Here is a 27,844-nt window from a genome sequence, read left to right on the forward strand (position 1 = left end):
GCACAGCAGCTAGGGCCAGGCGAGTGCCCTTTCCCAGACCCCGCCCCTCCGGCCGCGCGCCTGCGCCTTCCCGTGGCCTCCGCCCCGCCCCTCGCCTCCCCCGCTCGCCCGCTAGTCGCCGCCTCAGCTGCCCGAGAGGAGCTGGGGGAGGACGGTGGCCTGCGAGGCTCCCCGCAGACAACGCGGCGGCGATGTCCGCGAGTCAGGCGGGAGCCGCGGCGGCAGCGGCGGGTCCTCGCGCACGACAGGGCGTCCTGGGCTTCGGCCTCCCTCCGGTTCCTAGGAAGCGGGCCGACGGCCAGCGCGGGAGCAGCAGCGGCAGAGACGGAGGCTCCGGCGCGTCTCTCTCCTCCCCTTGAGCCTGAGCCGGGGGAGGCCAGGCGGCCGGGGTGGCTGGAGGGGGGTCCGCTGCCCGAGAATGGGAATTCTCTTCACCAGGATATGGAGACTATTCAATCACCAGGGTGAGGGGCTCGGGCCGAGCGCGTACGGGTTAGGGAGAGCGTCAGCCCTGGCCGGGTGGGTGGGGGTCTCCGAATACTTCCGGAGTGTGGGCGGCGCGGTGGCGCGCGCTCTCTGCGCTGGGTGCGGGCTGCTGCGGCTGCGGGCCTTGGGGCTGTTCGCTTCCACTCCCAGCTCGGGAAACTCCCGACTCGCAGCCCTTTGTCTTAGGAGAGCTTCCTAAGAAATCATGCCTCAAATACACCCATTGCTCCGATTTCGATTGGGAGTGGAGAGGGTTTCTTGCCTCACGTCCGACGCCCCTGAGTGGCCCCGCTTGGTCCACGTTTCAGTCCTTTTTCCTTCAGCAGTTGGGTTTGCACAGCACTGAGAAATGCTGGGGTTCTCTGGGATGAAGGTTACAGGTTGTGGCCCCAGCCGCACCACTGAGCCCCCGAGGATTGCAGAATGCGGTAAAACGTGAGGAATCGCTCTTGGCTTGACCAGTACATTCAGGTTTATGAGCCTGCCCTCCACCTCCACCCCGCCCTTCCCCGCTTTGGGGAGATTCTTCTGCATCCTCAGTAGTGATGGTCCTCTCTCCTCTTGCCATATTGATATCTGTGTTTAAGGTTAAGCTTAAGGTCAGTTTTCTACTCGTGTTGCTTATTTTGAGGTTTTGGGGGGCTGGATTAAAAAATGGTAAAGTGTTTCACCGAAAGCACTTAAAAATCATATCATATGAAACGTTTGTTAACTGTAGGTAACGACTAAGTTACCAGGTATGGAGTGTATTATAAAGAGATGCTTAAGTTCATCTAAACTCAAACATTGCCTTGAAATGCATATCAGATTTATTGAAATTTGTTACAAAATAAGTGTAAAACTGGGGAAGAAGATACAATTTTAACAAAAAGAGTCCATAGTCATTAAGATACACTATAGTTACTGGTGTACTTTTGTTCTTTTTAATTCAAGTAGGGTGATTCATCATCCTGGCTGTCAGTAACTTAGTTTGTGTTTTTCTCTTGTGTAAGCTGGTGGTGGTGTCACAGCCCAAAGTTTTCCAGTAAAGACTTAAATGAATGGTGGCATCTATTATGTACAAGCATCTCCGCCTCCTCCTTCGTTATCCAGCTGCTGCTGTAAGAAGGCGATTGGGAGGGAGCAGAACTGGAACTTGTGATCGATCTCTAGTGTATCTTTTAAAAATATAAAGATGATAGTGTCGATCACATGATAGTGAATGGAAGAGCAGTATTTCAAATGATTTTCAAATGATATGGAGAATTTTCATAAACTGGAGAAAGCCAGTTCTAATCTACACTGTCTCTGGCTAGCTGTTTCTGTTGAGAGAAGGGTGAGTGGGAGCCAGTCACTTAACCTCTCTGGGTCCGGGTCTCACCTAGAACAGCAGGGATCTTGACTGTGTGACTGTGGAGCCCACAAATCCTAAAAACTTAATATGTAGGTCTTAAGAATTGAAACTTAACATTGCTGTAATACTGGTGGTGCTTATAGTAGATAAGATCTATTCTAGTTTTTAAATCCATAATTTTGTATTATTTTTAGCAAAGCTAGTATTTCAACTCTGCTGTGAAATTTAGAAAGGCTTTGCTTGTTAATTGAGCTCTAGTCCTGCAAGAAAAATTAGGTATTTCCACTTTCTATTTTGAGTCAATGATAAAACTATTTGTCTCTGTAACTTAAGAATGAATTAGAACTTTGCCAACAGCTACTTGCCAGTAGTAAATAATGATGTGTGCTTTGTTACCACTAGCAATCGCTGAGTAGTGTTCTTATTACCTGTATTTTGTGGTAATTTTTGACTGGACATTTATTTCAGTGTTGGGAATTAATAGTAAGAGACATTAATGAAGTTAAGTTCTAAAAATTTAGATGTCAATATTGTGAAAATGTGAATAAACTATTTCTCTCCTGTTAAATGATGTGGTTGTCTTATCAGCAGGGTCACTTTAAAAAATATTCAGCATTAAATCTAATGTCAGGTACTTGTTGGTCTTTTTAGTTCTGTATTAAACTGGGTGTGTATATGTGTGTTAGATATATCTTGGATGCTTTATTTTACCTTCAGAAGATACAGAACACAGTCCTATGTTCTTTTCACATAAACTGTTGGAAGGAAGTTTTGGGGGATTGCAGAATTTGCTATGCTGATGAAACAAACTGTAACATCTCTCTCTCTCTCTCTCTCTCTCTATTTTTTTTGAGCTCCCTTTAAAACAACTCTTTCAGTTTAAGCTTAAAATGTGAGTACACAGTGAAACCTAATTGCATATTGCTCAAACTTGAAAAACCAGAGGTTCCATTTAGGTGATATTTAAATCAGTAGGGTACAAACTTTGTCCTAGATGCTGTTGTATATATCATTTTTAAAAGTTTCTACAGTCCTTGGAAGTAGTTATTCTTTTCTCCTGAAAAGAGGAAACTGAGGTACCAGTGGAATGATTTTCCTAGACGATGCAACTGGTAAATGCCAGAGTTAAAATACTGCAGAAATATGCTGCTGACACTGGTCTTAAAGAAGTGACTGGCATCATTTTTTTGTATGAAATCCCCTCCCCCCCCAAAGGTGTTTCTCAGTTACTGAACTATAAGTGTTTACAACTTTAGGACTTTGAAGAGTTGCCATTAGTATCTTTTAGTATAGAAGGACTTACGATCAGTACTCGGTTTGTTTATTAAACACGTATTTTGAACACCTATTTTGTGCTGGAGGACTGTTCTAGATGGTGGGGATAGACAAGGAACAAAACAAACAAGACCCCCTGCCTTTATGTGGGGAGACAGAAAATAAGCTAACTTCATCTTTATAGATAAAATAATAGCAGTTAATACTGGCATGCAACGTTAGGTTCTACATGTTTCATGCAGTTTAGTCTTGATTTATTCTTAACCACAATCCTGTGAGGCAGATATTCTCCCCCATTTTAAAGGGGCAAAGAAACATTAGGTACCTTGCTTCAGGCACTACAATTAAAAGTGATAGACCTTTTAGATAGAGATTTTAACCAGGATAGTCTAGTGCCTGAGTTAGTGCTCTTGAAACAAAACAAAACAAAACTTCCTTTGTATAAGAAGGATTCGTGTTAGATAAAAGGAAGAACTTTCAGACACTACTATGAACTATGAAAGAAGTTGTGAAGTTTCCTCATGGATAGCCTTGTTTCATTCTTCCGATTGGTTCTTAGGAAAGGAATGATACGTTGTGAATGAGTTCTGGACAAGCTCCCTGTGCTGCAAGACCTGGTGCTGGGAAAGCCACCTCTGCTTCTGTTGTTTTTTTTCATTGTGTGGGAATTCAGAAGTGCAGAAGAGTACATATAGAAGCTGAGTAGCCAAAGGGGTGAACTGTGCCTGCTATTAAAAATTTTAGCTCCAAATTCACCCTTTTTGCATGCTCTGTGGATACAGAACTGGGTCCTTTAAGTATTTTTCTTTTGCCCTTTGGCACGGTGTTAGGCTCTGTCGGTAGACAGCATTGGAGGGACCCTGAAGGAGGAAAGGATTTTTCTTCCTGGATATGGCGTGCTGCTCAGCAGGGTCTGTCCTGCTCATGCAGTGTGGACATCTCGAGTGGCTGGCTCTTGCACTGTGTAGTGGTCAGCAGCCCCTTCTTCTAGCACCCACTTCGGTTGGTCTCAGAATGGAGGCCCTCCAGTGAAATACCTCCCAATGAACAGTTTTCTCCAGCATCCTAGAGGGAGGATTTCCAGAAAGATCCACTGGCAAGTTTGCTTAGCTACTTCTCTGACATTCAGTGAGCCCTGGCCCGGCCCTCAGCAAGGTCTGCATCTCAGTCCTGGGGAATTGGGGGAAGCTCTCAGCCCTAGAGATAGGGAATGCTCCGTGTATTTGTCATTCCTTTAATCTTTAGAGTTACTTCTTGTTAGCCAGTCCCTCATTACTCCAATCCTCTGTAGTACTTATTTTCTTTAAATTAAACTTTGAAAGTTCAAATTGCTATGTGGTTTATGTTTCCTAATTGGATCTCTACTTTTGCCCTGTATAATTGTTACTTTTCATTCAGCGAAGTTTTTTCCCCCTGAAACTTCACTACCATTGCTATAAATCGCAAGTTTATTTTCAAACTTTGTTTTTTATTGATGATACTTTTAGATTTTGCAAATTGAATTTTTAGTATGTAGAGACTTGATTAGTTATCTCCCTTCTAACCTTTATGTCTTCAAAATCTGATTTATTTATTCACTCATAGTTTATTAAGCACAAGCTTTATTTTAGGCTCTGTGTTAAGGCCTGAGAGAACTGTAGTAAACCTGACAGAAATGGATTTTTTGCTCCATGTGAGACAGAATCCACGGGGCTTAGTGATAGTTTGGATATGAGGTGAGAATGAAGAATCAGGAGGACTCTCAGTTTATCTGCCTTAGTATTTGTAGTATTTGTGTTTTCTGGCTTTGGTATGATTCACAGAGATAGAAGTCCTCCAGGATGACAGTGACATTTCTTTTTGCTTAATTTACTGACTGGTAGCTGGTAGGATATATATATATATATATATATATATATAGACTCTTAGAACCTGGCAGTAAACAGAACTGCTAGGCTGCCTGCGTATATCAAAAGGAAGTGAAGAAGGGAAACAAGCATTTTCATGACAAAACAGTAAAGTATTGATTGGGAAACTAAAGTCTAAGTGATAACTCAAAATTCCATCCAGGCACTGTGACAGTGTATAGTTGTTTTGGCTTATCTGAGAAACTGCAAGAATGCTATGGCATAGATATTCTAGAAGAAGAACCATACTAAGCAGTAAACTTGTCATGAATCACATGCATCAAAGAGTTGGTATAACCAAGAGTTTTATTACATTTTCCCGTAATAGCATCTCTTTGTATACATATTATATATTCTATGGAATGTTTGTTTTGAAGTGCATTATAACAGTTTTTAGCTACAAATTTGTGTTTTTCGTAGAACATTGTTCTGGTAATGAGAGACACAAGTTGGGGTGGTGAAAGAACCTAAGGATAGTCAAAGGAAGTTGATTTAGTATTAGAAAGTGTGAATAATCTAACACTATTGTTGGGGATAAACTGGCTCTTCACCATTGAGTCAGCACCTTTATGTTTGAGCCCATTGCACAATTATGTCTTAATTTTATAGTTCTCACTGTGACCCATGTGCTATACCTTAGACTTAGGAAGCTGTTATATAGCCATTGGTGCTTTATTGTAAAAACACACAAATATTCAAATAGAGACAAGTTCTAGGAGGGAGTAGATATAAGTTGGTATTGAATGTGGCTTGGAGGAGTTTAGGTGGGGTGAAGAGGTGAAGGACCTCTGGATCATGGCCTCATTGGAATGCCCTCCAAAGAAATCTCAGACTGCTCCACAGAACATGTGGCTCCTTGGAGATTTTCTACGTTCTGCACATGCTTGATGTGAGACTCTTTCTTCCTCTTTTTCTTTTTAAAATATTTTGACCACTAAAAAAACCCCTCATGCGTTCAAATATGTTAGCTTGCATTCACTTGAATGACTTTAGAAATCTGCTTTCTGTCTTAAGAGTTTGGAGGAATGTTTGCGTATTTATGGCATTTGTAGGTGACAGGAATTCATTGTGTTTGTAAAATTAAATAGACAGAAGAGGGAGGTTGTTTCCAGTATGGACAGTGGTTTGAGTAGCTTCTTTCCTACCCCTGTCAACATCTCTGACACTCTTTTCTCCTGTTTACTCTCTACCATGCCAGACATGAATTCTCGCCCTGTATTGTCCACCAAACCTTCTCTCCCCAGTGTGCTTCCTTTATTTCTAGGTACTAGTGAAGAAAGACTTAACGAGACTTTACATCTTTATCTACCACAGGTTATGTTATCTAATTTCAGCTTATTCTCTAGTTCATTCATTCATTCAGTGGCTGTAAAAGGTGTGTCTTGAAACTGTTCCCTCCATCCTGTCCTTAGCTGGCAACTAACTTGTGTAAGGAGGAGCCTGAATCCCGTTGTGAGCCTCTTCTGCCATCTGCTTTATCTCAGTGTATGTGTGTTTATTGCACAGTGGTTTGTTCACAGTAGTTTCACCTTATCATGTTCATCTTGTGGTCAAGTATGATACAGAATCTTTCTTTAGTTGTTGTTGTTTTTTTGCCTAGTTAGTCCTTCCTCACAGAAGTGGTAGAAGAGTACTGTGTTTGAAATCAAGAAATAAGTCCAATGGGGCATGGCTAAATTAAGGAGACCACTTTAAAAAACAAAACCAGATGGGGTTTTCACCTTAAAAGCAAAGGAGGCCAGATAGTTTTTCTGCTGATACATCTTACTATTACTCAAAATACCTTTTGAAACTCCTTTTAGAATTTCTTTAGAGACACATTTAAAAATAATATCATTTAGGAATCACACCTCATTTAACAACAAAAAGGTAACAATCGTCTTAGCTGCCTTTTACCTTACGACTGAGATGATACCACGTGGCTCCCCTCCCCCTTTAAAATCAAATTCATCTTCAGAACACCATTGGGAGTGTTCAAAACAGTGTATCTCAGGCTCTGAAAGCAATGGCAAGAGAAAAGTAGCAAAATATTTTGAAAAATGGTAGCATGGTTAGAATAAGTGTTTAACCTCCTTAAGTGATTAAGGGCCTTGTAAGAGACAGTGCTCTTGTATTTGTGATCTCTGTGTGTATAATTCATACACACAGATGCATTTTTTAGTCAGTCTGTAGTTATTTATCATAGATCCTTGCCTAAATTTGTATTGTTTGCTTTTGCCCCTATTTTGTACTGTTTTTAGAGTATCATTTCTTTCATTGGTCAGAGTAATTGTATTTTCTTCCTGAGTACTGGCAAGTCTATCTAAATTTAGTCCTGCAGCTAATACATAGGGGTTTACAAAATGATGTTCCTGAAACTTAAAAATAAGTTGACGTTTTAAGAATTATATTATTAAAAATTGGTATTTAAGTGAGAAACTAAAAAAACTTTCATCCAAGTCAGCGGTCAGAGTGTAGCCCAATATGAATTCTGCTTATATTAGAATGTTTACATTGTTTGTATTACTAGAACTGAAGAAGATATCTGTCATCAAAGGGGGAATGCCTAATTTGGGGACATAGAAAAATATAGAGTCAGGCAAAATTGCCATGCCGTTTAAAAACTTCCCGGGTAAAAAGGCACCCTGCTCCAGGGACTCAGTAATCTGGCCCTGATGCAGGTATGGCCCTCCTGTGAAGATGGATTTGTCAGTCACCACAGCGTTTAACACTCCCTTTGATGGGATTCCATGCTCCCCAAGTAATCTGATTTTAATTCAGTCACCCTACATACTTTTTCTTAGGCAGAAACTGCACTTGTCAGGTAGTTTCATTTTCTCAGTTCCTTCCCCGTAGTCATCTCTAAAAGATGATAGACTGGGCCTGCATTTTTTAAATGACTTTTAAGAACCTGTGTGGGGAGAGCATGGTGATGTCAGTTTAGGACCCTGGTGGTTCTAAGCTGCCTGCTCTTTCTTCAAAGAAATAAGTGATTGGATAAAATGGATTGTATTAAAATTTTCTATTTACTTGATCTTTGTATTTTTGTATAACAGGAGGTACCTATGTAGCATTAGGAATTCCCCTCTATGGTAAATGTCAACTATTTGGAAAACATCTACTACCTGACTGCAAAAGCTTTTTCTTAAAGATCTCCTTACTCTTAGGTGTTATAATCCTTAGCATTTATTATTTATAGAATGAATATTAATTCAGCATTTACTGAGTACCTGCCTTGCCCCAGAAAAAGTTGTAGTTACTAGGAATATGAAGATGATTAGCATGTGATCTATATACTTGAAGGGTGCCTCATTAAGCTGAGAAGATTAGTGAGTGTACATGTAAATTATTATAAGTGCTGTCTTCGAGGTGTGGCAGAAGAGCAGGAGGAAGTGATTTTTCTTGGGAAGCTAAACTTTAAAGATTAGTAGGAATTCTTTAAATGGAGAATTGGAGAGGATAATTCCAGCACAGGTAAAAACCATGAGTATAGAGGTAGAGAAATGTTTGCCGTGAACATACGTGGCAGCTTGTGTAGGGAGAACAGCTTGAACTCCAGCTTAGATACCTGGCGGTAGTGGTGAGGGGTAATAAAGCTGAAGCCTATTCATTTGGGAGTGGCTTTATTTACAAGGCTGAGAACTTGTACCTTGTTTTCCTGTCAAACTGGAGAGCCATCATTTAAATAACAGTGGCATTATGAGCTTTATTGTTTCTAGAAAGATTACTCTAGAAACATGAGGAATATGGACTGGAGATAGTCTGCTTAGGTACAGTAAGAGATGAGGAGGACTACAACTAGGACAGTGGGAGGAGGCAGGTTTGGGATATATTTTTGAGGTAGAATAGAACTTGGTGACAAATTAGATGTTCGGGTTGAGGGACTCCAAAGGCATCTGAATTAATGGTAATACTATTAAGCAAGTTAAGTAAGATAGAATTAGGAACAGGTTTGAATATTGGGTTTTTGGTTATGTTGAGTGGCACTGTGTGTATCCACTAGGTAGATTGGAGCTTAGGAAACATTTGGGAACATGGATTAGGAATTGTCTTTCTTGGTGGTAGGCACACCCCATGTGCTGTCTTAATCATGACATAAAGCCAGAAAGAGAGGTAGTGTTGCCCCTGTTTTACAGTGACGAAGCTAAGAGTTAGAGAAATAAGTCATTTGCTCAGGGTCACACAACCACATGTATTTTTCCATCTTGCTTCTGTTATCTATTACTGTGTAACAAGCCAATCATAAATTTTATGACTTAAAGGGATAATTTATTACTGTCTCTCATGGTTCTGTGAGTTCACTGAGCTCAGTTAGGAAGTTCTGGCTTGGGACTCATTTGATTACATTTGGATGGCAGCTAGCACTGGAGCCATCTCCAGCTCCACCTGGCTGCATATCCAAGGTGGTTTCTCTATTTGTCTGTCTGGCATCTCAGCTGGAATGGCTAGAACAGCTGGGGGCATCTGTGTGTCTCTCTCCACAAGATCAGGCCACGTGATTAGCCTGAGCTTCCTCACTCATGCATAGCAGTCTTGGGGTAGTCGGACTTGTTACGTGGTGTCTGGCTTACCCCAGGGGGAGTTGTCCTAGAACCAGGCAGCAGCTGCAAGGTGTGTGATAATCTAGGTGTGGAAGTCATACAGCATCACTTCTGCTGCATTCTTGTGGTTAAAAGCAAGTCATAGGACCAGCCAGGATTTAAGGGGGGAACTATATAGGGGCATGAATATCCAGAGGCCATCTTTGGAGATTAGCTTTCTCCACACACTGCTGTCTTTCAGAATAGTTTTTAGACAGCACGGCAATAGATAGGCCCCAAGATGCCTTGTTAAAATGTGAAAGGAGTGTAAGAAGAGAACTCTGGGAAACATGAATGTTTGAAGGAAGACCCAAGGAAGAGGAGTCAGTGGAAAAAAATAAACATCAAGAGACAGAGGAAGAAAACTTGGAAAAAGTGATGCTTTAGAAGCCAAGGGGAGAGGAAGCTGCTGCCACCATAGCTATAGGTCCTTAAATTTGGTTAGAAAGACCCTATGGTTCAAATGTACTCAGATAGCTTACAGTTGCCTTTTGCCAGCAGCTTTAAAAGGCTGCCCTTTTTTTCCCTTCCCATTCATCCCATCTCACCTATACATACCCAGTTAAGGCCTAAAATTCACATTTAGAACTTAAGTGACTTAGTTAAGTTTAGTTAGGTAAACTTAAGAACTTAAGTTTCCAATGTGAAACATTTATACCTCAAGTCATCCATAAATTGTGATTACATTTGGGATACTTTACTGAGAGTAGGCTTCCATAGAGTGGAAAGAATGTTGTGCTTCTGGCTTCCTTCAGAGAGATGAGATGAGAGTTCTCTATGTAGAGTGAGGGGGATAGGAGGTTAGACCAATGGCGTACTTCTGGTCTTGCTGTGATGTTCTTTTGAGTTACAAGAAGGTATAAAGTGCCATGTACTGAATTATACCATAGCTGGAAAGAATGGGTGAAATAGGAAAATTTTTGTTTTTGATTAATAAATCACTGGTGTTTTTCTTTTTTTCAGAGCACAAAGTTATCATTGTTGGGCTGGATAATGCGGGAAAAACTACCATCCTTTACCAATTGTAAGTACTAACTACTTAAGATTTTTTATTTTATTGTTTATAGTTTTTCAGCCTGAGAGATATTTGATTAATGAAAGCAATAAAAAATTATATGGAATCCAAGTTACTCTTTAAAAAGGCAGGTTGGCCATGAACCAGGAGCCAAATTTAAGCAACTGTTTCTAGAGAGCTAGAAATTTATATGACATTGAGCATGTTGTTCAGTTGTTTTGCTTGTGGAGAGTAGAGAAATATTTGTTTCTATAGTTTCCTGGAATGAATCTAGAGTATTCCAGATAGTCCACTACCTAGCTCCACCTCTGTTTAAACCCTTCATTCACTCTTATGAGCTAGTGGAAAGGGGACATTTGGGTACAAAATATAAAAGTAGGTCATGCTGACTTATCCCTTAATTGAAAAATTTTCAAACAATCTAGCTTTCTTGCTAACTGTAATATATTTGAACTTTTTTTTCCCAGTTCTATGAATGAAGTTGTACATACGTCCCCAACAATAGGAAGTAATGTAGAAGAGATAGTGATTAATAATACACGTTTTCTAATGTGGGATATTGGTGGCCAAGAATCTCTTCGTTCTTCATGGAACACTTACTATACTAACACAGAGGTATGTTTCTTAATATACTAAGTCTTCTATGAATATAATGCCTGGGAAACACCTTCCAGATATGAACTCTTATAGCTCGTCTTTTTGAAATATCACAGTATGTTAATATAAGTAGAGTTTAAACATAGTGGAATCTTTGATTCCCTCTTTCAGGGTCATTGTTATATATATCCATTCTCATTGAACCTCTGTAGGGAGAATTGGTGATTGATTAATCTGATTTTATATTGATCCTAGAGCTTGCCTTAAGTACTTATTTTAATAAAGAATTCCATTTCACAGTTTGTAATTCCATTTCTCTCTTACTATTTATTTATGTCTGCGTAGAGGAAATCCTAGTTAGATGCGAGGGCTCTGATGGTTTGAATTCTTGGCCAGAATTTTACTATGTGTTTTCTTTTATGCAATACAATTGCACATTAAAGAATTCTTTTTCTTTTGAGTATAAAGCAATTTAGACATAATCATGTGTTTTATTTACATATTATTTGCCAAGAGAAAATTTCTGACGTTTGAGAGCTTCACTATATAGACCTTATAAGATGAAGGGCTGTGACAGTTGTTTTTGTAGTGCTGATTATAAGTTAATAAATCTCCAAATGTATATACAGATGAATATTATGTCAGTAAGACACTATTAAGTGTCTCTAATGACTTGATCCCCTAACACTCCATTAAGCATTTGATTATGTCTTTTGGAGAAGGAGGAGTATATATAATTAGTATTCCTATATAAAACGCTGCAGGTATCAAGTTCATGGCAACACCTTGAAAATTAATAGCTTTGTTAAGAAGGCTTGGAGTAGAACAGGTGTTATAGTGATAAAACCACGTATCAGTAAGGTCTCAAGTGAGAGAAGAGGGAAAGTAGCGGTTCTATTATCCTTCTGCATTATGGTTGATGAAATCTGAAGAATAGAAAAGATCCTGTAAATTACTGTGGTTTATTTGGAAATGAAAAGCTAGTTCTAAACAATAAATAGCACATACTAATAATAGGCAGTCAAAATTAACTTGGGCATAACAAATGCCATCATAAAGCAACTATATCTGCTTCTGTTTCCCTGGTGCCTTTTGGTGTTCATGGAATTGAAGAAGAGGCACACTGTAGCTCAGTCCTGCACAGCTCCTTTCGAGTCTTTGATTGCATCTGGTCTCATCGTCAGTTCAGGAAAGAGTTATGCCACTTATATAAGGAAGAGAGCATGGTTTTCGATATAGATTTATTCTTTAAATTTGTTGATTTTTTAAAAATTGATTTCTTTAACTGTCACATTACTTTATTCTCATACGCATACCCTTTTAGATTTTTTTTATTAATTTATTTATTTGTTTTTATATTTGGCTGTGTTGTGTCTTCGTTGCTGTGCGCGGGCTTTCTCTAGTTGTTGCTGTGCGTGGGCTTTCGCTAGTTGCAGTGAGCGGGGGCTACTCTTCATTGCGGTGCGTGGGCTTTTCACTGTCATGGCTTCTCTTGTTGCGGAACACGGGCTCTAGGCGCACGGGCTTCAGTAGTTGTGGCACGTAGGCTCAGTAGTTGTGGCTGGTGGGATCTAGAGCACAGGCTCGGTAGTTGTGGCGCCCGGGCTTAGTTGCTCCAGGGCATGTGGGATCTTACCGGACCAGGGCTGGAACCCGTGTCCCCTTCATTGGCAGGCAGATTCCCAACCACTGTGCCACCGGGGAAGCCCTCTTTTAGATTTTTAAATTGACATTAATAAATAATGTCTGTCTTGAAGTAACTTAAATTTAGGATCATATTTTTGTCTTACTGACTTATGGTGCAAATAGGCCCATTAGCATTCAAGATATTAATTTAGAAAACAAACATGTTACATATTGGTTAGAATATTAGCAGAATATTCTAAAAGAATGATAACATCATATTGTCTTTTACTTTCTCTTAAAAATTAGTAAATATGTCTGAATTCAGGATCAGACCTTTAGGTTTCACCAAGTATAGCGGGTATCTCTGGTTTTCCAGTAATACCATACCATAAGGTTCTAATTTCTTGATAGCTGTTAGCCTGTAAATCAAATAAACACTTGATAAATTTTACAAATATCAAATTATGTAATCACTAATGATTTTTTTGTTTTGTAATTTTAGTTTGTAATAGTTGTTGTGGACAGTACAGACAGAGAAAGGATTTCTGTAACTAGAGAAGAACTCTATAAAATGTTAGCCCATGAGGTAAGTAGGATTCTGGCATTAGATGTACGGGGGTGGGATATTTCTATCACCTTTGTACTTTCTACTTTCTCATGAGCATACTATTTCAAATTTTTAAAAAAATTCTTTATCTGCTGGCCATGCCTGCTTTATAATTTTGACACTTTCCAACTTGGAAGCATATCTGGAAGCAGCAGAAAGATTGAGGAGTCAATTGTAGTATTTTAATTCCATTCATCTTAGATAAATTTGGTCTAGAAGTTTTCCTGGCCAAAAAGACCTAAGTTGACTTTCATTTTGCATTTTAAATAGATTAATTATATAGACGATTATCATTAGAAATGAGATTTTACAGTGTCAGGGACACACAGCGAGTCTTGATTGTAACTCAGTTATCTGACTAATATTTAAATTTGTTGCTCGTAGGTCTCTGATATTGTTTATTTAACTGAACAAAACTGTTATAACTAGCCACATTTTCTTAGTCCTTGAGAAATATTACTGGTAGCATAATTTGAAAATTACATAAACTGAATAATATAGTCAGTAATGATAAAAATAACTGTAAAATCATATAATATTTATAATACAGTCATATCTCTCTATCAGCAGAGTTTTGGTTCTAGGATGCCCACGGATACCAAAATCTGAGGATGTCCAAGTCCCTTGTATAAAATGGCGTAGTATTTGCATATAACCGGTATGCACGTCCTCCGGTATACTTTAAATCATCTCTAGATTACTTATAATACCTAATACAATGTAAATGCTATGAAAACGTGCAGCAAATTCAAGTTTTGCTTTTTTGAACTTTATGGAACTTTTTTTTCCTGAATATTTTCAGTCCGAGGTTGGTTGAATCTGAATGCAGAACCCACGGATAAGGAGGGCTGACTGTAGTGGCAATTGATTATTTTTGCATGCCTTTTATTGCAGATGTTACTTTCTCAACTCAAAGGTGGAAATAGAAAAGTTAATATTCAGTGGAATTTTAATAAAGCTTAAGAAAACTGGGATATCTTTGTAATGAAGTTTTATATTAATTTTAATATTGATTCAATGATTTGCTTCTGAGATTTTCATTAAGAATTTTGGTATGTTTCAGACGTAAGGAAACTTGGTAAAGTGGTTATGTAAACTGAAGTTTATGTTTTGCTTGTGGTGATCATACCCACCAAGATGCACCTTCCCCTGTTTTGGACTGATTCTAGCAGTTGTGCTAAACCCTTTGGAGTTTTTACAAAAAAACACATCTTGCCTTTGTACATGTATTTAACAGCTTTCAGTTCTAGTTTGAGAAACAGTAAGCAATAAAAGAGGCAGGGGGCTAAGGATTTTTTAAAATTTCCCCTTTGCATTTTACAAGAATACATCATTCTTCATTTTATACCAAAGGGTTGTTTTATTGTTGTTTTATGAAGACTTTAGAAAAAGAAAAATAAGACACAAAATGTATTTGTCTCTTGACTATATTTTTTACTCTGTAAACAGGTAGCCTCCCTATTTGATTCTTACTCTAATTGGCCAGGATGTAGGAGGATCAGTATTATAAAAAGCCCAATAGTAGGGCTCAAAGTCATTGAATTTTATAAGTTGGGTCATTAACTTGGATAGATCAATTAACCTCATCTGTTATGGATTAGTACGCTGAGGCCCAGTAGTTTATGGGACTTGAATTTAGGTATTCACGTCATTCAGGCTCTTTGCTGGGAAAAAAAAGTAAAAGCCAGAAATAGGGCCTAGCTGGAAAGTGATAGGAGAAGGGATGAGATTACCAGAGAAGAAGGGAATTACAGATGAACTTGGGAGCTAGAGTAAGCCACTTAATAGGGTCAGGAAGAGCCAAATAGGCAGAGTTCTGGAGAGGGAGGGACATCCAGATCAAGGATGAGAATGTGTGAAAAACAAACTTTGACATGGGTTGGTCAGATGTTTCTTGCATACCACAAAAACCAACAGAGTCGTATTATCATCACCAGTAATGATTCTATGTATTACTAAATACAAAGCTATAAAACATGTAAATTCATTTCTGAAAGCTTCATCTTAAATGAAGCATAAAACGTTGACGCTCATGAATTTTTAAAAAGTTCCAAAGACAAAAGGATAGATGAATTTTATTCAGAATGACTCAACTTCTAGGAATTATCTTCACAAAGGAAGCTTTGCGAAACAAACTGACAACTACATATGGCATATAGAAGATGCTAAATAAGTATGTTTCATGTGCTGTTATTCATTTTCTTGACTAAACTAAAAAATATTTTTAGACTCTGAAGAACAGAAGTTGATATGTAGCAGAGATATGTAGCAGAAGTTTTTCAAAGTGTTTAAAATGGGTGTTGTACAAAAGACGCTGTTTACCTTGTACTTTGACCTCGTGTTAAGTCAAGTTGAACAGCCTTAACCCAATGTATCTCTTTTCTACTATTATCATAATGCATAATTGGTTGTGAGGTTATTTAATAAAAAGTAAAGGAATATTTTCTTTCCTCTCTTCCTAAATATTTAAAAGTGGGTAATATAGCTTAAAAAAAAATCAAGAACCCTAAATAAAAAAGTTTGAGCCTGTGAAATCTAGAAAAAGTACATTCAATATGGATTTTTTTTCTTTTCTCTTCTTTAGACCTTTCAGTAAATGACTTTTTATTTCTTACGTTTTCCAATTTTCAGTCCAGGGGCTTCTCCAAATAATTTTGTTACTAAAAGTGATGAAGATAGGTTACTTGTAAATAAAATAGCATAAACTTTGTGTCCTAACTTGTGCCAAGTATTTCTGTTGTCAGATATTTCTAAAGTGTGTTTGTTCTCTGAACATGCCAGCATTAGCAATCCTGACCTACATAAAAGATTTCAACACACACTGGCAAGAGATAGTGAAACCTAGACGATAGGAAGATAGGAATTAAATCCCATGGAAAGTCCATCTACTCAATGATTCAGCCATATATCAACTATTGATAACTGTTCCATGTTCTGATTAGGATAAGAGAAAAAATATCCATATACTTGATAATGTATATGTGTACTAGTTATAGTTCATCCCTTCAAATTTTTGCCTTATATAAATAGACAGATGAACTGAACTATAGCTGAAACAAATTGAATAGGAGGTCTTAAAACTTAGTGTTCTAGAGTATCCCTTTCTGACCAAGCTATTCAAGTAACTCTGTCCTTATCTGTAGTAGTGTAGTTGCCATCCTGCAGAGGGCACTGTAACTAAGCCAGCCTCCTTTGTTATATAAAGCATATTGCAGAACTCCTTTTAACCAAATAAGAAATTTACTACTTATATTTTTTATTTGTATCAGAAAGAATCAAAGAAGTCATGGAAACTCTGTTCTAACAAGAGTAAAATAATGTGGAGCAATGTCAGTTTAAACCTACTGAACACTTTCTTGCTTCAAACACACATACACATGATTGAAACCAAAATATTCCAGTAAGATCCCTAAGAAGAAGGTGGCATTCAACACAGCTGTGAAAACTTGCAGACATAGCCCAAAACCTTAGTTTCCTCAATATCTCTTAAAATATATAGGCAGAATTTTATGAGAGTTTAATCCACTTGTTGAGTGCATCCATCATAGTTTCTTAGCCCAGGATCCACGAATGGACTTTAGGATATCTATTAACACCCTAAAATCATACATAAACTTTTTTTGACATAAACATATATACATTTTTATGAGGGAAAGGTTCATAACTTTCTATAGGTTATCAAGGAAGCTCCCGGCTGTAAAAATGGTTGAGAGAGGGGAAGGTAGAGTACAGCAAAAGGAGACGTAGAACCTTTGGTCTGCTTTGTGAGTAGAGTGTTACATCAGTCATTTGGGGGCATGCACAAGGGTAAAGCTAATCCTCATTTGCAGAGCAATAAGTGAACTAACATTTGTTGAACTGTCGCCAAACCCAGGTACTGAACTGAGTGCTTTAAATATAGTAATTCGTTCATTCAAACTACATCCCCAGGAGGTAGGTGGTGGTCTCAGCATTTTACAGATGAGGGGCAACAGCTATAGTAGGCAGATCTCAGCTCAAACCTGGCTCTGTTATTGAGTAGTTATGTGACTCTGTATGAGTTACTTACATCTGAGTCTTAGTTTCCTCATCTGTAAAATGGAAATAGTAAAGCGTATCTTGTAACAGTCTTGTGAGGATTAAAGAGATTTTATTCGGGAAATGGTTAGTATCGTGGGTGACTTGCTCAGATTAGATACTCAATAAATGTTAGTTATGAGGAACAGATTCAGAAAAGTTAAAAGAACTTACCTCAGAGTTGAAGCATAGAAGTGGTAGAACTTACTATCTAATTGGGAAATTTGATAAGTTTAATGGTAGTCTAAGAATGCCCTATCAAATATTCAAATCTTAACACATCTTCATGGACAAAGATAGAAGAGCTAGATCTCAGAAGATGAATAAGATTGGTTTAGGTTAGCACCTTCCAATTGAGAAAAGTCCTAAGGCCTAAGGTGTATATTGTATATAATGAGTTAGTTTATTTCCTAAATAAACTGGGAAGAAGGTTGTAACTTTAGGTATAGATACCTATACCTACAGTATAGACTGGGGTAGAATTTTGAAAAGCTCTTGAGTCCCATGCTAAAGAGTAGTTCTTAGTAGCCGTAGAAGTTTTGGGTTGGGGAAAGGGTTAGATATGTATTAAATTGGAAGATGTGACTGTTTGTTAAATACTGCACTTTGGACCATAAAAATGTAATCTAGGAATGTAATAAATATATAAATCCATACAAGTATAGATTGATTTATTTAAATGTGTTCAGTTTGATATTTACTTTCCATCATAAGAGCTATGAGATACTTTTATGTCAAGTAGTTGAGAAATTCTAGGTTACAAAGGTTATCATATATAATCTGTTAATTAAGTTGGAAAATGTATGAAAAAAATGAACTGGCCCTTACAGTTTTGTTTGCTTTTATAGGACCTAAGGAAAGCTGGATTGCTAATCTTTGCTAATAAACAAGATGTTAAAGAATGCATGACTGTAGCAGAAATCTCCCAGTTTTTGAAACTAACTTCTATTAAAGATCACCAGTGGCATGTCCAGGCATGCTGTGCTCTTACTGGCGAGGGGTAAGATGTCTTCTTCATGAATAGCATGTATTTAACTTTGAAACGTGTATTTCTTTTTAAAATCAAATATTTAAGGTTACCATGTACAGAACTTCGTAAGGGAAAGATGTAAGACATAGTCCATGTCTACAGTGAGAGAGTTTTTAGCTTGGTTCTGTAAAGAATTAAACACAACATACACAGAATACACATAAACATACTGAACTAAAGCATGTGAGCATATGGATGATAGAGTTGCTGTAGGAATTCTGAGAAATGGGCTTGTCATGAGTCTGGAGAAGTCAGGAAATAGTTCCTGCACTGGCGGTGCTGACTTATAGTCTAAGAAAGGAACTAACACTTGCTGAGCATGTCCTTGCCTTGAGTGCTTTCTATAGAGTGTTTCATTTATTCCTAACAATCATGTAGACCAGTTGTTTTTAATTCACATTTTATGCATAAAGAAGCTGAAATAGAAGAAGATTTGCATGTGGGACTAGTGTGCGGATATGCCATCAGTGCTGTCAAGAGGGAGTTGCTGCACTTAAAAAAAATAAAAGAGTTAGAATTGGAGAGAGTGTGGCATGAGGGGGTGCCTGCAGTAGAATTTTGCCCATGTCTAATGCCCAGAGATGAAAGGATTTCAAGAAGACAGTGGTTGTTAGCATTGTTATATGTAAGATATATAACATAAAATAATCTATACGTGGCATAGATAGATAGTGTCAGTAATTCAAGGTTTGGTTTACTCTTCACTGTGGTCTTAAAAGGAAGGGAATTTCTGCCACTTCAGGTAAACTCATGTATCTATGCCACAAGCTTCTGCCCTTTCCTGACACCTGAAGAACCTCAACCCCAAATTTAAGACCTTTATTTAGAAGCCTTCATGTATATATTTAAAAGCAGAGAAAAAAAAAAGAATTAAATTGGGGGGCTTCCCTGATGGCGCAGTGGTTGACAGTCCGCCTGCTGATGCAGGGGACTCGGGTTCGTGCCCCGGTCCAGGAAGATCCCACGTGCCGTGGAGCGGCTGGGCTCGTGAGCCATGGCCCCTGAGCCTGTGCATCCAGAATCTGTGCTCCGCAACGGGAGAGGCCACAACAGTGAGAGGCCTGCGTACCGCAAAAAAAAAAAGAATTAAATTGGAGATGAAGCTGAATCTTAGTGTAATAGAAGCCACTGTTACCTGATTACAGATATTTGGAAGAGCATAATTAGATCCTCAAAGAAGCAAATCTGTTCATTAAAAAAAAAAAATCAGACAATACCAATTGTCCACATACTTATTTAAGTAAAAATATCTTTTACATATTTCTTTGTCAAATAGTTTAATACATGTCAAGATGCATATATAGATATAGGTATATCTTTATATATTATCTTTGTCTATCAAAGGTCTTTAGGCAAAAGCACTGATTATAATACTAAATTTGACAGCAAGGACAAATCATCTAGGATTGATAAAAGATTCAACTTATATACTTTGAGTAATTGTGTGGAAAATATATCATTAGGATACATATGAACTCTGGCAGTTTTATTTTTGAAAGGGGACATCAACAGATGATGGTATCTTTTCAGTTTGGGATCTATGTAGACTTCCATTTGCAGCAGTTGGCAAGTGGAAATGTTTGGTTTGGGGGGTACTGTTGTTTCCCTGGGCAGTCTGACCACCTTGGTCTAAATGCTTGGTTTTAGTATTGGTGACATTTTGACTCCCATCTCTGCCATTTGCTAACCTCTCTAAGCCTGGGCTCCCTCTGTAATATGGGAAGAGTTCTGGTCTTAGTGTTGTGAAGATTAATGAAGATAATGGATATTAAGCGCTTAGCGCAGTTTCTACTTGGCTGTTAAGTAACTACTATACCTTTAACAGTTTGGAATTAAATAATTTACTCACCTATTATTCTTATTATTTTGTATCATTTTCTATGAGTAGTTTAAAAATAAGGAATCGAGTAATGGCAGAAAAGTATGGGCCAACACCAAAACAACCACTTATTTACCTCCTTGCCCTTTTTTCCCTTCTATTTCTATCATCTTTTACATTGTTAGACTGCTATACAAAAATCTGAGTTCTGGCTTTTTAAGTATTAATATAGTAGCATAGTTTCTATATCTATAAAAGCTCCTTGTAGATAACGGTTAATGCTTCATAACAGTCCTTCATTTTCTTATAAAATTATATGTACAGCCATTTCCCTCTTACTAAACATTTAGATTCTTTTACTACAATGAATATCTCTTTCTGTATTTTGGATTATGCTCAATTACCCATTGTTCAGTGGTAACTGGTGTTAGTGATGTGAGATTTTATTTCTTTCAGATTTTTAAAATATATAGATGTAACAAATATTGTGTGCATACTTTGTTTTAACAACTCTACTATATATTTAATATCCTGTCATTTCTACTTCATTTATATCATGAGCATTTTATCATATTGTAAAATAGTCTTTGAAAGGAAGTTTTTAATATTTCATCATATGAATGTTCCATAATTTGTTAAACTTTTCCTCTGTTGCCAGACATATAAATTTTACTTTTTCCTATTAAGAATGCTTTCATGAACAGTCGAAATACATAAACCTGTCTTTATCTCTGATTATTTTTTAGGATACATTTCTGAAAGTAGAAAAAGGGGTAGAGTATTGATATTTTAAACATTTTTGATACTTCTTGCTAAATTACTTTCTGTGGGCATTCACTGTGTAATTATTGAGCTCCTTGTATGTGTCAGGCAGTATTCTAGGCACTAGAGACATGACAGAACCAAAAACATACGGATGCACTCTGTGAAAGTATGGCTTCACCACAATAGCACCAACATTGAATATTACTGATTTTTTAATCTTTTTTGTTTAGGTAGATGAAAAATGATATCTTCTTTTAGTTTGCTGTTCATAGCTTTTTAGTTCATAGCTAAAATATCTTAGTTAATCAAGATATTTTATTTTCTTTATAGATTATGCCAAGGACTTGAATGGATGATGTCACGACTTAAGATTAGATGATCTCTACTGACCTGTTCTCATAGACTTTGTATAAATGAAGTGCTGGACTTTACCTGAAAGCTGCAAAAATTAATGGTTTAGATATATTTATAATAAACTGATTTAAACAGTTAAACTTTTTCTATAAGAAGAACAATTAAGACCACTTGTTTGAAAACAAAGATGAAGTCTCACCTTTCCATCTGCTTTCTCATTAGTTCCTTCCAAAGCAAGGTCTTAAAGCTGTGATGGACATTTTTCTCATAAAGAATCCTCTCAGGACATTGTGTAGCCTGTGGTAAGTACAAAGGGAGAGGAGGATATTTTTAACTTTAAGAGCTTTATTATCAAAAGTATTTTGCATAGGGTTGTGTAGGTATTATGTATATACCTCAAATTCAAGTTAATGGCTTTGATTTATGTTCTTAAAAAAAGGAAATAACACAAAAATTAATAACATCCTTAGTTATAACCATAATGAGATGAGTACTGGCATTGGTGGTAAGTGCCATTTTGTACTTCCCCTATGTTCTCTGTATCATACTAAGCAACCCCCAAATCAAAAAAGCAAGGAAAAAGCTTGACATTGTGTACCTAATATTTTGTTGACCAAATCACGTACAAGGAAACATGTAGTCCAGCTGAGTGAAATATCTGTCATATTCTTGACTTAGTATTACTTATGGGCAGAATTGCACATTGAGCAATCACCAGATTGCTCCCTTTACTGGACCTTATGCCATCTAAATTTACTGAGTAAATTGTTAATCTATTTTCAGTTAATCATTAATTGTGATTAAAATTATCAAGTGATTTTTTTCCAGCATTAATTGGAAACTGTTGCATGAAATATGTCTACCCAGAGAAGAAGTATCACACTATAAATATTATCAAATAATTTAGCTACAGTCTTCTTAGATATTAAATTGTATGTCAAGCATTTAAAAGTCAATTTGAGATGAAAAGTAAAGCATATTTTCTAAGCAACAAAGATAATTTCTTAATTTGAAAGTTTCTTATTTCTTAACTTAGGAGTTGGAATAGTTTGAGGGTTTTTTTGTGTGTCTGTAAGTTTTCCTCTATCATCTTAAACCACATGAATGCATTGTTTGACAATTACAAAATATGAATCCTTTTTAATGCTTTTAAGAATTTGGTTTAAATATTGATCAACATAATGTATGATTTTTACTAAGAAGTAACTTGGCCCCAAAACCTTTTATGTTTGCTAGGTTTTTTTTTTTTTTTTTCCAGCATCTGAAAGTCTAAGGTATTTCTGTTTTAAATGTAAACAGACTTATCCTAAATGTGTTAAAACATATTCTTGGGCACTCTGTTGGTATATCTTTCATGCCCTGAAAATCTGGTGACTAATCCCAAACTGGCACGTTTTAGAATATTCAAGAAAAAAAAAAAACTACTTTTAATACCAGCCTTTTAGATTTCAAAGATTTTGATGAGAAATAATAGTACATACTCTTAAGTATTGACAAAACTTTGAAAGTTCCTTTCTATAAAATATAAAATGCTCGTTATATAAATCCAAGTCAGGCATGGGAAATCAGCATTTAAAATTAGATGTTTTGTGTTTTATATTTATATTATAATGTTCAAAATGCAAGTATAACATTTTAATATTTGTGAACTTGCTTTTACAAAAGTAACTCCTAAATTACTAAGCTTTATTTGTTCATATGTCCTCATACTTTTTCAATCACTGTAAGAAATTGCTTGTATATTAAAAACCCAAATCTATTTTGTTGATGTTGCAGTGTCATCACAGACAAATATTCTGTAAAGTAGCCCAGCAAATCCACACCTTTTATCCTTTTTGTCTTTTAATTTGAATAACCATGGTTTAGTCCCTTGAATTGCTGCCACATCAGTTCAACAATATACCAGCACATTCCCTTGTCATCAAGGTGTTAGCCAAAATTTATTCTTTTTTTCAAAATTTATTCTTAATTGGATGTTTAAAGCATGTACTACATTGTTACAGTTGGTTTAGCAATTGACATGGCATCATGAGCATGCATGAAATCTTTTACCACATTTATGAAACATGCTTTTTTTGTTACATTCTACCCTCCAGGCCAAGCATTAGAAAAAAGGTGGTACCTTTATACTTGTGCATAAAACCAAAATTACGATGGGAAAAAACTTTTTAAATTTGTGTACGAAAATACATCGAAATCATTGTAACAGTATTACTTCCAAATAACATGGAGAGCCTCATGAATAGTCATATTGGTGATTTATATGTAGTTTTTAAGTGGAATTAAGCAAAGGGCAATGCTTTTGGTTTTTTAATATGCTATGCTACTTTTGGATATAAACAAACATTTTATTTAGGGTTATTGTGCTCAGCTTTGAAAAGAACAAAGCTTCATACCTCTGTACATGTGGCTGGATTTAAATATCCTGTGTTTGATACTAATTTTGAAAGTTGTGTAACTTCTCTTGATATCTTCGTAAAAGTAACCATATTGCTATACGCATTTAAATATGTTTAATTTTGTCATATTGCATTTAGGAAGTATATCTTACACAGTCTAATAAGGATTCTTGTTTGAAATTTTTCAGTTCTATCTTCTTTGGCCCTCATGGATGGGCAAAGAATACATTGAAGGCAGGTAGTTTGCGAGGCAGGGGAAAGTGGGTAGGGAATATGACATTTTGCCTTAAGAATAAAAAAGTGCTTCAGCACTGCTGTCTGGCATTTTTAATGCAGGTAAAGTGATTTTAGAAGCGTGGCATGGAATAGAAAAGAGTTTCTGTTTTCTGGCCTTCAAGAAGTGCCTAGTAGGTAGTGACAGTGAGATCACAGAGAAGTGCAGGGCACTGAGGAAGGGCCGGAAGTCCCTGAGATGTTCTTTTCTTTTCTGTCTGAGTGTATAGTATTAAGATATCTAGAAATGGGATTCTGTTGTCCCCCCTCACAGGCACTTTACATCTCTTGCTGTGACTGCAGCAACCACATACAGTACAGACAACCTCAACATTTGTTTATATTAATGCACATAGAAAAACTGTAGACAGATTTCTAGTTTTCTCTGCAGGCATTTTTGGGAATATATCTGTAGTGTGTTCTACTTTGTATATAGGGGGTAATAGCACATCCCAGATTATCTGTGGACTTTGGAATCATCTTCTCTCAGTTACCCAGTCATATCCTAGAATCAATCCATCTTTCAAGGCTGGGTAGAGACAAGGTTTCTTTGCATGACTTAACTTTGAATACTCCCACTGTCCAAATATAATCTGGAACTTCTTGCTTTAGGATTGGCTTTCCCATAGCTCAGCCATCCCCTGCTCTCCGGTATCTTCATTGCCCATCAACGAAGATATATTATCTTGGTCCTGGAGATATTCTAAACTTTACCCATATCCACTGTTCTCCAAACTACTAGTTTCTAAGTTGGTTCTCTGGTTCTTTGCTATCCTCCACTGGCTTGATTCATTGATTTGCACTTTGCTCATTAGAGAGTATTATTAGAGTTGTTGAGTACATCACAAGACTGGCTTGCTGTGTGTACAGCACATAAATACATACCAGCAGTAGAGTCCTTTAAATTATACTCTATTTAACATTATTAATTAACTTAATTTTAGCTTCTCACACTGAAAGGTAGATTCAGAAAGATAAGAGAACTACCTAGACTGCCAGCTCCTTGAGCTACTGGGTAGATGTGAAAGGGATTAAGTTATATGTGTATTATCTTCCCATTACCAAAAATGAGTTACGTTTTGAGGAATAAAAGACACCAGACCAAATTCATATGTAGTGTTTAACCTGAAGACATCCCCACATCCTTAAAACCATAGACCACATTTCATTTTTTTCCCTCATGTTTACTTAAAGAACAAAGATAAACATTAGCTGTCTAAAGGAATTAGTAATGAGAAGCCTATCTTTACAAAATAAACCTGTTGAAATGGACTTTAAAAACATCAAAATTATCAATCACCATGTATTGATACTATCGATGCAGACATAATATAGACAATACTTTTTTAAAGTTCCACTTATACAAAAAATAAAACTTCTATATCATGCTCCCTCAAAGAATGTACGATAATTTTAAGACCAGGATGGTGGAGTAAAGGAAAGAAAGAGAGAATTTAAAAACCTTGGATGCTAAAAAGTGAATCTATTAAATCCTAAAACCATGTGTGGGATTGTGAAGAAATTGTAACAGGATACAGTTGGATTAATTATGCAATATTTCTTACCGAATGTCTAGCCCTTGTGTATTGTTCTGAAAACTACAGTTTGAATCTTTATGGTCTTGCCTGCTAGATATTGTGTTCTTTGGTAGAAAATTCCCATAGTCTGTACTCAGCAAGTGCCTAAAACTGATTTGTGTTGATTTTTAAGTCCATCTAATAAATTATACATGTTTTCTATTGTATTATATGTGCTTGGCTTACTGATGATACAGCCTTGAGGGTTTTTAAGTCATAATTTTTGCTTGGTTTGACTAAAAAGCCTCAAAACTGAAAATACCCATCCTAACCCTGAATAAACCATAGGTTAAGGAAGCACGAGCAAAACCATTTTTTCTCTTTCCTAATACAAATATTCCATGACCCTGGTGTTAGTTAATGCAGAGACTAGAAAACTAGACTCTATTTCTGTTCTTTTTAAATAGTTTTAACACACAGAAAATTATATTGTGTTTTAAAATCATAGTAAAAGTTTGTTGCTTGTGTAAGAGTAGCCTCTTAATTCTCATACTTAGTGGTTAGTAATTTTAAGTCGTATCATTTAGATCTTGAGCCATTTCATGTGTGTGCACACCAGAATCCTTCCTCTTTAGATTCTCCTTATAAAATGAAATATTTGATAGAACTCTACTATGTTTCTCATGTTCATTCTTCCTTCCTTCCTTCCTTCCTTCCTGCCTCCCTCCCTCCCTCCCTCCCTTCATTCCTTCTTCCTTTCCGCTCCCTCCCTCCCTTCATTCCTTTCCCCTGCCTCCTTCCCTCCCTCCCTCCCTCCCTCCCTCCCTTCATTCCTTCTTTCTTCCTTTCCCCTCCCTTCCTCCCCTCCTTCCTTCCTTTCTCTTTCTTTCTTTCTTTCTTTTTTGACTGTAAACTCTGGGGGCAAAGACTGTATTTTCAGTGATTCACAATTACATTTTGTTTATATTTTAAACAATCTTGCATGAAAAGTGAAATGTATATATGATTTTAATTATTATAATATATACTGTTCTCTTCCAAAACTTCTTACATTGGTGATGTAAAGAAGTCCTCTAATTATTTTTGCTTGAAATAGTCCTTTAGATTAGAGTAGTCTTTTGTTACATTATGTCCCTCTATGGTTCCTTAAGAGGAAGTGATACCTGCAGAGCACTTTTAAAGATATTTTCTGGGTTAATGTTCAAGATAACACATTGAAAAGGAAGCTATAATTATGTCTAATGAGGGCTCTTTTGGTTGCTAGAGATGAGAAAAATGAATACTAATTTTAATTTGTGCTTAAAATATATTTTACTAACTATATTGATTTTTAAATATGACAAATGTATCTTGTAGATATTAATCTTCCTTGCTTATATTTTCCTAGAGAAACTAGATGAAAATGTGTTCCAACTAGTCTCTATATATTGACATATGTGCTCTATGTATATTGACATAATTGAAGCTGCATTTAATACAACTAATTAGAAACATTTTGAAAATTTTTAGGTTTATTGTATTGGAATTTCTAATATGATACAAGGTTTTGACTCAAGCTTTGTATGCAAGAAGAGGTGGAAAATTTTTCTTATCTCGTTATCATTTTATTAACTTGTATTTCTCTGTATCCTAGGAAAATTGTACATTCAAGGAATATTCCAAAAAGTGATAATCTTAGAGCACTTGGGTGCTTTTCTGTTTCATCAGTGCTGATATGTTAGGTACCTAGGGAAATAATGCTTCAGGGCCTTCTTGACAAGACAACTTCGTGGGTGGCTGGGGGATATTTATGTTTGTGCTCATGTTGGGTTGGAGTGGCAGATGGTATAGGGACCTCTCCATTGGTAAAGCAGTGCAATCAGCTTCTTTGCAGGTGTGTTACTTCATTATACTTGTAACATCATTCCTGTGTCCATAACTGACTGAAATGTCAAGTTCCAGAAATGTAAGGCATTGGGTCAGGTGACCAGTAGTAGGACCTAGTTTATAATGCAATAAAGGAATAATGTTAAGGTATGTTTGAGGGGAAATAACAAATATGATTTTACTGCTGAATTTCCTTTTTTAATATGTATATTAACTTTTTTTTTAAGTTGCATGTTAACCTGGTAAAAAGTATTGTCTCTGCTTTATGCTTTGAGTAAAAAGAACAGCAAAAAAAAAGACAAGTTAAATTGTTACCCTATTATGTACTATTACATATACCTTTTCTTTTAGAAAAGGTTAATTATAATTACTATTCACACA

At 36.7% G+C, this 27,844-nt stretch overlaps 1 protein-coding gene across 2 annotated transcripts; it reads left to right on the top strand.

The window, feature by feature from the left end:
* Positions 1-110: 110 nt before the first annotated feature.
* Positions 111-27,844, top strand: ARL5A (ARF like GTPase 5A). 2 transcript variants are annotated; one of them, XM_030852802.2, is made up of 6 exons: positions 111-464; positions 10,503-10,563; positions 11,022-11,169; positions 13,280-13,363; positions 18,289-18,440; positions 21,385-27,844. In XM_030852802.2, the coding sequence occupies exons 1-6, from the start codon at positions 419-421 to the stop codon at positions 21,431-21,433; spliced, it is 540 nt and encodes a 179-aa protein (XP_030708662.1). In that variant the 5' UTR covers positions 111-418; the 3' UTR covers positions 21,434-27,844. The 2 variants fall into 2 exon arrangements, with proteins under 2 accessions (XP_030708662.1, XP_060158436.1); XM_060302453.2 differs by lacking the exon at positions 111-464 and adding an exon at positions 2,533-2,711.

Source organism: Globicephala melas, chromosome 7, assembly GCF_963455315.2.
Source record: "Globicephala melas chromosome 7, mGloMel1.2, whole genome shotgun sequence".
Taxonomy (NCBI): Eukaryota; Metazoa; Chordata; class Mammalia; order Artiodactyla; family Delphinidae; genus Globicephala; species Globicephala melas.

Excerpts from the sequence above, each read along its gene's own strand:
- ARL5A (XM_030852802.2), top strand. The coding sequence starts at position 419 with ATGGGAATTCTCTTCACCAGGATATGGAGACTATTCAATCACCAGG. Across the intron at positions 10,564-11,021 it reads ACTACCATCCTTTACCAATT|TTCTATGAATGAAGTTGTAC; the intron begins GTAAGTACTAAC and ends TTTTTTTCCCAG. Across the intron at positions 18,441-21,384 it reads TGTGCTCTTACTGGCGAGGG|ATTATGCCAAGGACTTGAAT; the intron begins GTAAGATGTCTT and ends TTTTCTTTATAG.